Source organism: Opisthocomus hoazin, chromosome 28, assembly GCF_030867145.1.
Source record: "Opisthocomus hoazin isolate bOpiHoa1 chromosome 28, bOpiHoa1.hap1, whole genome shotgun sequence".
Classification (NCBI taxonomy): domain Eukaryota; kingdom Metazoa; phylum Chordata; class Aves; order Opisthocomiformes; family Opisthocomidae; genus Opisthocomus; species Opisthocomus hoazin.
The window spans coordinates 7,218,464-7,230,105 of NC_134441.1; the positions used below are offsets into that span (position 1 = coordinate 7,218,464).

The 11,642-nt window shown below is 65.0% G+C and overlaps 1 protein-coding gene across 1 annotated transcript; it reads right to left on the reverse strand.

Moving 5' to 3' along the window:
* Positions 1 to 1,060: 1,060 nt before the first annotated feature.
* PIWIL2 (piwi like RNA-mediated gene silencing 2) lies at positions 1,061 to 11,642 on the reverse strand. The gene is made up of 21 exons (XM_075444803.1): positions 11,445 to 11,642; positions 11,255 to 11,342; positions 10,912 to 11,085; positions 10,702 to 10,812; positions 10,291 to 10,408; positions 10,068 to 10,192; positions 9,877 to 9,957; positions 8,707 to 8,820; positions 8,278 to 8,466; positions 7,419 to 7,503; positions 7,185 to 7,271; positions 6,905 to 7,045; positions 6,691 to 6,804; positions 6,153 to 6,341; positions 5,947 to 6,048; positions 5,721 to 5,840; positions 5,441 to 5,529; positions 4,614 to 4,719; positions 3,197 to 3,450; positions 2,492 to 2,599; positions 1,061 to 2,046 (listed from the first exon to the last, which is right to left on the reverse strand). The coding sequence occupies exons 1-21, from the start codon at positions 11,629 to 11,631 to the stop codon at positions 1,890 to 1,892; spliced, it is 2,739 nt and encodes a 912-aa protein (XP_075300918.1). The 5' UTR covers positions 11,632 to 11,642; the 3' UTR covers positions 1,061 to 1,889.

The following is an 11,642-nucleotide window of genomic DNA, read 5'->3' on the forward strand; positions in this document are numbered from 1 at the left end:
ACAGACCCCTCCCGGGGCATACAGCACTGAACAGACCCCCCACAGACCCCCCCGGGGGGCACAGGGCACCCCACGGACCCCTCCCGAGGCGTACGGCACTGAACAGACCCCCCACGGACCCCCGGGGGGCACAGGGCACCCCACAGACCCCTCCCGGGGGGCACAGGGCACCCCACAGACCCCTCCCGGGGCGTACGGCACTGAACAGACCCCCCACGGACCCCCGGGGGGCACAGGGCACCCCACAGACCCCTCCCGGGGCATACAGCACTGAACAGACCCCCCACAGACCCCCCCGGGGGGCACAGGGCACCCCACGGACCCCTCCCGAGGCGTACGGCACTGAACAGACCCCCCACGGACCCCCGGGGGGCACAGGGCACCCCACAGACCCCTCCCGGGGGGCACAGGGCACCCCACGGACCCCCCCCGGGGCACACAGCACTGAACAGACCCCCAACAGACCCCCCCCGGGGGGCACAGGGCACCCCACAAAGCCCACCCCTGGGGCATACGGTGCTGAACAGACCCCCGGTGGACATGGGGCACCCCTCAGACCCCCCCCAAGGGGACAGAGCACCAAACAGCCCCCACCTGAGGGGTCGCAGCACCCCAGGGATCCCCCTGGAAGGCAGTGGGGGGGCTGAGCCCACCAGCCCAGGCCCATCGCAAGGAGCTGGCGTGGAGAAGGCAGCCTTCCTCCCCCCTGGCAGCGAGATAAAGACATGGGCTGGGGGGGGGGGTGCCCAGAGGCTGCCCCGAGCCGTCACCCCCGTTTTGGCCCCAGCACCCCCCAGCCGCTCGGGGCCAGGCTTCACCCTGCCAAAGTCCAGCGGAGCCGGTAAATAAACGGGGACAGAAGCTGCTATGGGCGAGGGGAGAGGGTGAACGATGAACCCGGGGCGCAGGGGACAGGCTCTGCTGCCTGTGTCACTGCTGTGTGTCCCCCCCCCCCCGCCCAAAGACCCCCCAGGAGAGAGGAGTGGGGCGTCAGGACAGACCCCCCCCCAGCACCCAGCGCCTTCGCCCACGCCACACCAGCAGGCACCCGCTGCCAGCAACGCTTTTATTGAAGTTCAGTGAAAACTGCAGTTACAGAAAAAATAGAAAAATATTCTCAACTTTTTTTTGCATTAAAAGGGAGGGGGGGAGGCTCCCGCCGTGCCCCCCCTCCCTGCCGGTGCTTGTGCAAGGGCTGGGTCGGGGGCACGCTGCGGCGAAACGCAGGTGATGCGGGGATGCTCCCGCAGCCCCCCCCCCCCCCGACAGCTTCGGACTCAAAGGCCTCAAACACTTCTTGACCAAAGAAACACCCAAAATCGCTGAAAACTCAAAACGTGCGGGTTCCCCTCGGGGCGTGGACCTGCTCTCCTAGCAGAATAACGCAAAAAAAAACCCCAAAATAAAGACTTCTCCTTGGAAGAAGAGTGAGTTCTCAAGGAGGCGGCGACCAGCCCAACCCGACCTGGGTTTCCTAAACAGGAGCTCGAAAAAGCAAAGCAAAAAACTGAAACTGGCGGCTGTCTCGACGGCAGAGTGAGAGATTGGGGGGGAAAAACTTCAGAAATGGGCGTTTTTTTGCGCCCGGCGCCTGCACGGGGCAGGGATGAGCTGCCTCTGAGACTGACTGACACCAAACCCCTGTGCTGGGAGGACTGGGAACCAGTGGGCAGAGGCTGGCGGCCCAGTTCATCCACTCGCACGGAGACAAATCCCGGGAGCCGCCGCGCCGAGCACCCTTTCCAAACAACCGATAAAAACCAACCCAAGAAACCCCGCGCGGCACTAAATGAAAAGGAAAGAGGTGTGGGGAAAGGCGGCCCCCGGAGTCGGGGGGTCGCTGGGGGGGTCGCCGAACCCCGAGTCGAGCCCTTCCCCCCCCGCAGCGGCTAGAGGAAGAAGAGCTTGTCGCAGAGCTGGGTGCTGGGCTCCTGGTGCAGGACCTGGCCCGCCAGGAAGGCCAGCTTGTGCGCGTACTTGCACGGCGCCGGGACGCGGATGGTGCCCGGCCAGTTCCAGTACAGGTGACAGAGCTTGAAAGTCAACCTGGGGACAGCGAGGACCGGGGCGTCAGCGCTCCCCACGTCGGTGTTTCGGCTCCCAGGGCTATTTTCCACCCCCCCCCCCCACACCGCGCCAGCGAAAGGTCAGGCTCTGCCCGGGCGGTGACAGCGCCCGGTTGCGTTAATGGCCCCGGCGCTATCTGAGCCCTGTTTGCACGCTCTGCCTCAAGGCCAGCACGGGGTGACACCGATTTTCCCTTCTCGCCTCTGCAATGAGCTCTGGCCCGCAGACGAGGCGAGACGGACGCGATCCGCCCTCCTCTTCCTCACCCGCTCGCACTCCTCCCAGCTAACCCACCTCAGCCCAGCGTCCGCACCCGCTGCCCTCCCCGCTCACGCCACGGGATCATTTTGCAAAAAAAACCCCCGAATCCGGGGTTCAGACACACGCAGGGTGTCGGGGGGGGCCGTGGAAAGCGCGTCCTCACCTCTGCAGGTGCTCGCAGCTCAGGTTGGCCGTGTTCAGCAGGCAGACGTAGCGCGTGGGGATGCTGCAGCCCTGCCGAGAGCAGTGGGCCAGCAGGAAGAACTCCTGCCTGGGGGAGAGAAGGACAACACGGGGGGGGATTTTGGTGCACACCAGGGTGGTTTTTTTGCACACCAGGGTGTTTTCTTTGCACACCAGGGTGTTTTCTTTGCACACCAGGGTGGTTTTTTGCACACCAGGGTGATTTTTTTGCACACCAGGGTGTTTTCTTTGCACACCAGGGTGGTTTTTTTACACACCAGGGTGGTTTTTTTGCACACCAGGGTGTTTTTTTTTACACACCAGGGTGTTTTTTTTGCACACCAGGGTGTTTTTTTTACACACCAGGGTGGTTTTTTGCACACCAGGGTGGTTTTTTTGCACACCAGGGTGGTTTTTTTGCACACCAGGGTGGTTTTTTTACACACCAGGGTGGTTTTTTGCACACCAGGGTGGTTTTTTTACACACCAGGGTGGTTTTTTTGCACACCAGGGTGGGTTTTTTTTACACACCAGGGTGTTTTTTTGCACACCAGGGTGTTTTTTTTACACACCAGGGTGGTTTTTTGCACACCAGGGTGGTTTTTTTGCACACCAGGGTGGTTTTTTTGCACACCAGGGTGTTTTTTCTGCTCTCCCAAAAGCAGCCAGCGTTGCTGCCACTCACCAGTCCGCGCTGGTGACCGTGTGGTCGATGACCGTTCCCGGCGGGGGCGAGGCGAACTGCTCCGGCGCCACGGCGTAGAAGTTGGTGCGCATTTGCTTCTGCACCACCACGACCACCATGCTGGGCTGGTAGTTCTCAAAGGCGTCGAAGCACTTCTGCATCTGCGGGATCTCGTAGTTGAGGACGGTGTCGAGCTGGCTGTCGGACACGCCGTCCCTGTACACCACGATCTTCCTGGGCAGGCAGTGGTTCATCTGGGGAAGCAGAAACGGGAAGAGCTCGCTGGGTTTTTGCCCCCCCACCACGCACGCCCTGGCGTGGAGCTGGGCAGCGGACGCCTGCCGTGTCCCCAGCGGCCTTGCAGCCCGTGAATTCAACTCATCGCCCTTGAGCTTTGCGGGAAGCCCCTGCCGACCCCCAGCCCCAACAAACGCAGCTCAGAGCGGGCTTCAGCAGGGCTGGCAGGGCAGAGAAGCAGCCCCTGCACTCATCCTGCCCGCGGGCAAGCGCTGGGTGACTAACGAGCCACGCTTCCCGTTTCCAGGGGGGTTTCTGCAGCACCCCGGAGTGGGTCCCCACTGCTGACGTGTCCCAGCTCTGTCACACGCTGCTTTTCTCACGCTGGGGACAAGGACGGGAGAACAGGACTCGGCAGCCCGACGCCGACACGGGCGGAGGCGTAACGTGGCGCTTCCCCAGCGCAAACTAATCCCCGAGGCAGGTTCTCCTTCCCCTCTGCTCTGCCCTGGGGAGGCCCCATCTGGAGCACTCTGTCCTGTGCTGGGCTCCCCAGTTCCAGAAAGATGAGGAGCTGCTGGAGAGAGCCCAGCGCAGGGCTATGAGGATGAGGAGGGGACTGGAGCATCTCTGCTACGAGGAGAGGCTGAGGGAGCTGGGCTTGTTCAGCCTGGAGAAGAGAAGGCTGAGAGGGGACCTTAGAAATGCCCATAAATATCTGCAGGGTGGGGGTCAGGAGGACGGGGCCAGACTCTTTCCAGTGGTGCCCAGCGACAGGACAAGGGGCAACGGGCACAAACTGGAGCAGAGGAAGCTCCAGCTGAAGGTGAGGAAGAACTTCTTCCCTCTGAGGGCGATGGAGCCCTGGCACAGGCTGCCCAGGGAGGCTGTGGAGTCTCCTTCTCTGGAGATATTCCAGCCCCGGCTGGCTGCGGTGCTGTGCCCCCTGCTCTGGGTGACCCTGCTTGGGCAGGGGGTTGGGCTGGGGGACCCACAGAGGGCCCTGCCAACCCCAAACATTCTGGGATTCTGGGATTCTGTTCCCGAGATAAGGGTGAGTCTCCGCGGGCGCTGCGTGTGGTCCAAAGCCTGCTGAGGATGTTTGCTCCCGCGCGCGTACTCGAGACGTCAGGCCCGGGGTGTTTTTCTCTCGCTTTTTTTTGGGGGGGTTTGGCCTCACCTCGTGGAAGCGCTGGAGGGCATTGGCCAGGCAGAGCCGCAGGCTGTCGGCGATCTCCTGGTGGGGCATCTGGAAGACCACCCTGGAGTACCACTTGGTGAGGACGCTGGGGAAGGAAAGGGAACGAGCCTCAGGCACCCACCTCGCCAACCAGAGTCCGCAGAGCCGCTGTGCAACCAAAACCCACCCCGGCTCAGCGCTCGCGGCGCCTTTCCCAGCGAGAAGGGTGGTGAGGGGACTGGAGCATCTCCCCTACGAGGAGAGGCTGAGGGAGCTGGGCTTGTTCAGCCTGGAGAAGAGAAGGCTGAGAGGGGACCTAATAAATGCCTACAAATATCTGCAGGGTGGGTGTCAGGAGGATGGGGCCAAGCTCTTTTCAGTGGTGCCCAGCGACAGGACAAGGGGCAACGGGCACAAACTGGAGCAGAGGAAGCTCCAGCTGAACCCGAGGAAGAACTTCTTCCCTCTGAGGGTGACGGAGCCCTGGCCCAGGCTGCCCAGGGAGGCTGTGGAGTCTCCTTCTCTGGAGATATTCAAGCCCCACCTGGACAAGGTCCTGTGCAGCCTGCTCTGGGTGACCCTGCTTTGGCACGGGGGTTGGACTGGGTGACCCACAGAGGTCCCTTCCAACCCCTACTATTCTGTGATTCTGTGACCCAGCGCCGAGGGCAGCCAGTGACGCCCACCACAAGCACCAAGGGGAAGGCATCGGCTTCGCCGTTTTCCCGGGAAAGGGGAGGCAGCGACGATGCTGGCGTGGGACCCCCAGCGTCCCCCCGGCAGAGCGGGAGGAAAACCTTCCCCCCCCCCCCCAGGGCACCACGTACTGGTTCATGCTGGCCACGAAGCCGACGACGGAGCGCATCCCCGTGCTGTGGCTGTGGTAGACGTCCATGCCGATAACCATCAGCTGTTTCTGGGGGGGTGGGAGAGAGGCGGGTGGGGGTTAGGGGTAAGCCAGACACCTCCGGGCTGCCCTGGACCCCTCCCCAGCTGCGAGGGACGTTGCACGCGCAAAATGGAGACGCCAACCCCAATTCCTAACAGTTTACACCCAGGAGCTCGCAGACTGGTCGCACGCGCGTCCTGGGCTCTCGCCCGCCTTACCAGGGGGATGTCGACCCCCCAGAGCTCGCCGCCCAGCTTGCAGTTCATCTGCAGCAGGACTTTCTGCACCACGCTCCTCATCTTGCCCGCCTGGCCCATCAGGGACTGCACGTTGATGACCTGCGGCGAGGGGGGGGGGGGGAAAAAAACCCAAGGAAAAGCGAGGCTGGAGCTGCCCACGGCTTCCCCGTGCCGGTGGTCCCCGTCGGCTGAGCCCCTCGCCTACCTGGGAGGGCACCGGGGCCTGGACGCAGCACAGCTTCTTGATGGCCCCGTACAAGTCCTCCCGGTTGCTGGAGATGATGCACAGGAGGAGCTGCACCTTGTCCTGCGGGGAAGGGCGATGCACGGGACACGGGGGGATGCGAGGAGACCCCCCCCAGCAGCCGCAGTCACCCCGCGAGCCGCTCCCCCGAGGCCTCCCCTCCTCACCTCGCTGCCCAGAACCCCGCGGATGGTCTTGGCGTAGGTCTCGACGCGGTCGTCCTTCAGCTCCACCAAGGAGGGGCGGCTGACGCGCATGCCCATGGGGCCGCAGACACTCTCCATGGCGACCACCAAATCCCTCGCCAGGTCCTGCAGGCGCTTCGGGTAAACCAGCAGCCAGTAGTTCATGGAGACCTAGGAGAGGGGCGAGGACAGCGCCTTGCGGCTCCCAGCCCCGCGGCACAGCGGGAAATCTGGGAAAGCGGCCCAGGAGGAACCTAAAGGGCACACGACAACGTCCAGTCCCTGCAGTCTGAAAGTTTTCAGCCGCTCCAGGAGGAGGGAAAGCAGGCGCCGCGGCCACGTACCTCCAACCTCCCTCGGAAAACCCGGCTGAAGCAGCAAGCCAACACAAACACGGGAAGGGTTTCAGCTCCAAGGAGCTCAGACGGGAGCGGGGCAGCCGGGACACCAGCGCTACGCAAACCCACCCCGGTTTTCAAACCCAGGGCTGCGGTCGTGAGGGCCGAGCCGGGGGGCTCACCGCCGAGATGGAGGCTTCTCGCGTCACCTCCCTGCTCCAGCTCAGGTTCTCGGCGGGGACGAAGGAGCTGTGCCGCAGGTTGATCCTCTCCGTGGGCAGGACTCGGCCCTGGGTCTGAAGCGAGCAGAAACCCACGGCAGCCCCGGTGCCACCGCGGCGCAGCCACCGCCTCCGACCCCGGGGTGCTCAGAGCCCGGCCCCCCGCGGCCCTTACCCTGTGGATGTCCGGGTCCAGGCTGAGCCCCCAGCGCATCAGCTCCCTCGAGGCCTCGGGGCTCTCCGTGATCCGGCGCAGGAGGCCGGCGAGACGCGCGTAGTGCTGCTGGGGGCTCTGCAGCATCTCCCGCGTCACGTCCTGCGGCGGGACGAGCCGGGCTGGGCGACCCCCGGGTGCGACGGGGGGCTCCGAGCTCCCCCCGGCAGCGGCTCGGCTCTGCAAACCGGGCAACGAGGCTGGGGTGAGCAGGGACCAGCGCGTGCAAACGTGCTCCGACCTTCACCATTCGGTTGTCCTTCCTCATGTTGGCGATCCCGGTCATGAAGGTGAGCTCCGGCACGAGCAGTACCATGTCCAGGCGACGCTGCAGGGAGGGGGCAGGCACTGTCAGCACCCCGAGGGGGCCGCGAGCCCCTGCCCTCCCCGCGACGGGCGGGACAGGGGCTGCAGGAGCCGAGACAAGACCGTGGCTCTCCAATCTTCCCTCCCCAGGTCTCCATGCTCAGCTCACCTTCCCTTCCGGCGTCAGTCTTTCCCTGGGCCTGTGGATGAGCAGCGGCTGGTCCAGCTCCCTGATGGTGATCCCGTAGGCTTTGCTGGGAAAACGACACGGAGAGCGTGGATGAGCCAGCAGCGTGCCCTGGGTGCCCAGTAGGCCAATGGGATCCTGGGGTGCATCACGAGGAGTGTGGCCAGCAGGGCAAGGGAGGTTCTCCTCCCCCTCTACACTGCCCTGGTGAGGCCCCATCTGGGGTGCTGTGCCCAGTGCTGGGCTCCCCAGTTCCAGAAAGATGAGGAGCTACTGGAGAGAGCCCAGCAGAGGGCTACGAGGATGAGGAGGGGACTGGAGCATCTCTGCTACAAGGAGAGGCTGAGGGAGCTGGGCTTGTTCAGCCTGGAGAAGAGAAGGCTGAGAGGGGACCTTCGAAATGCCTCTAAATATCTGCAGGGTGGGGGTCAGGAGGACGGGGCCAGACTCTTTCCAGTGGTGCCCAGCGACAGGACAAGGGGCAACGGGCACAAACTGGAGCAGAGGAAGCTCCAGCTGAACCCGAGGAAGAACTTCTTCCCTCTGAGGGTGCCGGAGCCCTGGCCCAGGCTGCCCAGGGAGGCTGTGGAGTCTCCTTCTCTGGAGATATTCCAGCCCCGCCTGGCCGCGGTGCTGTGCAGCCTGCTCTGGGTGACCCTGCTTGGGCAGGGGGTTGGGCTGGGTGACCCCAGAGGTCCCTGCCAGCCCAGACCATTCTGGGATTCTGGGATTCTGTGAGATGGCACCAGGCGAGGTGTTCCTGCTCACGCTCACCCACCCCAGGTCAGAGCCTTCCCCACGGACAGAGCTCACCCCCAGGGATGCTCCAGCGGGTCCCTACCTGTAGTAGTCCACGAAGGTGATCTCCTCGCCGCTGGCCAGGGTGAAACTGTCCCTCGGGGTCTTGTTCCACTCGATGTCGTCGATGCGGTAGGTGCGGTTGTTGTAGCGGGTGATGACCGTGTTCCCCACCAGCTGCTTGGTGCACTCGTCCTGGAAGCTGCTCACGCTCTGCTTGTAGACGGTGTGCCTGAGGTGGGGGGAGGAGGAGGGGGGACAGTCTCGCCACGATGCTCCTCGCCCGCGCTGCCCCAAAAATCCAACGCCTTTCACCAAACGGCACCGGCAGCCGCTGGCCCGGCGACCGCAGCTGGCATCGCCCTCGCCGAGAGCCAGCCCCGGGCACGTGGCTGCTGGAAAACCACCCTCATCCCCCACACCCCGTGGGGCTCCTCTGAGAATTTCCCTCCCCCCTCCCCTCATTTCTTACATGAAATTCAGGACGGAGTCGCTGCGGATGACTTTGTGGATGGCGTCGACCAAGAGGAAGAGGCCGCCGTCCCTCTTCCGGATGCTGACGCAGTATCCCGGCCAAATCTGCAGCCTGCGCCCGGGATGGGAAGATGCCCAAGGGTGCCCGGATCAGAATCGGAGCCGCCCGCCCGGCGCTGCCACAGGAGCCAGGCAGCCGCCCCGCTCGCCAAGGAGCGCTCACGACACGCCGGGAATTTATTTCACAGAATCACAGAATCACAGAATAGCAGGGGTTGGAAGGGACCTCTGTGGGTCACCCAGTCCAACCCCCTGCCGAAGCAGGGTCACCCACAGCAGGCTGCACAGGACCTTGTCCAGGCGGGTCTTGAATATCTCCAGAGAAGGAGACTCCACAGCCTCCCTGGGCAGCCTGGGCCAGGGCTCCGTCACCCTCAGAGGGAAGAAGTTCTTCCTCACCTTCAGCTGGACCTTCCTCTGCCCCAGTTTGTGCCCATTGCCCCTTGTCCTGTCACTGGGCACCATTGAAAAGAGCTTGGCCCCATCCTCCTGACACCCACACTTCAGATATTTGTAGGCATTTATAAGGTCCCCTCTCAGCCTTCTCTTCTTCAGGCTGAACAAGCCCAGTTCCCTCAACCTCTCCTCGTAGGGGAGATGCTCCAGTCCCCTCACCATCCTTGTAGCCCTCCGCTGGACTCTCTCCAGTAGCTCTTCATCTTTCTTGAACTGGGGAGCCCAGAACTGGACACAGTACTCCAGATGAGGCCTCACCAGGGCAGTGTAGAGGGGAAGGAGAACCTCCCTCGTCCTGCTGGCCACACTCTTCCTGATGCACCCCAGGATCCCGTTGGCCTTCTTGGCAGCCAGGGCACACTGCTGGCTCATGGTTAACCTGTCGTCCACCAGGACACCCAGGTCCCTCTCCGCAGAGCTGCTCTCCAGCAGGTCCACCCCAAGCCTGTACTGGTGCTGGCTGCCAGCTTTCAGCTAATGACCCCCAAATTGCCTTGCAGAAAACAGGCGCTCCGAGGTCAGGCTAACCAGAGCTGGCTGAGAGCGCTGACCTGGGAAAGGCTCCCCAGTTCCCGGGGGCACAGGGACGTCCCCGTCTCGCGGCCGTCGCACGCCTGGGCAGCAGCAGGAAGAAACCGCGTCCAGCACCCACCTGCAATGCTGTAACACGGTGGCCTGGGCAGGTTCAAAGAAATTCCTCCCAACGAGCGTCATATCTAAGATCCTCATCACCCTAGGAAAGAAAAAAATTAAAGCAGGACTTGCTCAGGCTCAGAGCGAGGAGGAGGAGAGGGAGGAAGGTCTCCACCGCAGAGCTCAGGGAGGGTCTCCGCTGCCCCTCACCTCCGGAAAACCACGTTGTAAAAGGGGATGCAGAGATCCGAGCTGGGCTCGAGGACCTTGGTCATCTGGATGGTGATGGCGATCTCCTCCCCGTCGCTGCTCCTCCGAGCCTTCAGAGCGACGGGCTGCGGGGCGAGACGGCGGCTGCAGCCCCGGGAGGGCCCCCCCGTGCCCCCCGACCGGCCAGAACAGCCTCACCCCGCGCGGTTCGCCCACCCCTCACCTGGGGGAGCAGGATGGGCAGGTAGAGGATGGAGCCATCGAACGCCGTCACGTCCCCCGTCACCGCCCGCTGCTCCTTCAGCATGGCGAAGCGCGCGCTCCTGCACTCCACCTCGGGGCTGCCGGAGACAGGGACGCATCACCCGCTGCCGCTGGCAAGTCCTCGGTCCTTCACCCCTCCTCTGCCTCCCCACGAGACCCCGCTCGGGACCCCAAAAACCCCACGGGAGGAGAAAGCCGGAGCTGGTTTGCTTCGCTGCCCCGCAGCAGCTCTGCCCGCCGGCGCCGTGGCCGTGCCGGCTGCTCCATCTAGCAGCTACCGGGACGGGCAGACACGGGGGGCTCTGCCCTGGGGCACCCACCCTCCGAGGGGCTGCGGGGGGACCCCGGCCCCACGGCCCCACGCCGGTACCTGAAGGTGACGTGGTACTGGTAGACAGCTTTGTTCTGGCAGTGGATCTTCACCGAGTTCAGCCCCACGTCCAAGGCAGTTCCCTTCACCACCGGCTTTGCCCTCGCTGCCCTAGGAGAGAGGGGGCAGAGGCAGAGAGGCGAGCCGTGACCCCAGCCGGCGCTCGGACCCCCAAAACGCGGGGCTGGGGCTCACCCACGCTTCACTTACGGTCTGCCGGCGGCCGCGGGGGTCCCCGGGGTGGGTGCGGGCGGCAGGGAGGGCCGGGGTCCCGGCGGCCGTAGGGCGGGCGCAGCAGCGAGGCAGGGCTTCCCACGGGACAGCACGGCGACGTCTCTCCCGGGGACGCCGGGCAGCGCGTCCCCTCGGCCTCGCCACAGGGACCTGCGTCCCCGGTGCGGGCAGCGGTCAGCCCCGGCCGTGGGCGTCCCCTCGCCTCGCCGCGCAGCCCCCCGCCCCGGCAGCCACGTCCCCCCGCTCGCGCCCCACAGCACCGAGCCAGCGGGGAAGCGCTCGGGGCCAAGGCGGGAGCGGGGACAAGGAGGGGACTCACCGCCCGCGTGTGGGGAGCGTGGCCACCGTCCCCTTGTCGTCCCCCGCCGCCAGGCCACGCCTGGCCGGAGCCTCCACTGTGCCGCGGCCTGCGGGAGGGAGAGGGCACGGTGGGCGGCGGGGGCCAGCCCGGCCTGGGCCTGAGCCTGGGCCTAAGCCTGGGCCTGGGCCTCCCCCCCCCAGGCACCTACCGAGGGGCCAGTCCCCCGCCTCCAGGGAGGGGCAGGGCCGCTCGCCCAGGCCTAGGCCGCGGAGCAGGTCGGAGAGCGGCGCCACGGAGGGCTGGGGCAGGTGCTGGGCACGGCCTCGGGAGCCCGGGGCCGCGGGGCCTGGTCCAGGCCCAGGCCCGGGCAGGCGGAAAGGCCGCGGCCGCTCCATGGCCTCCCCGT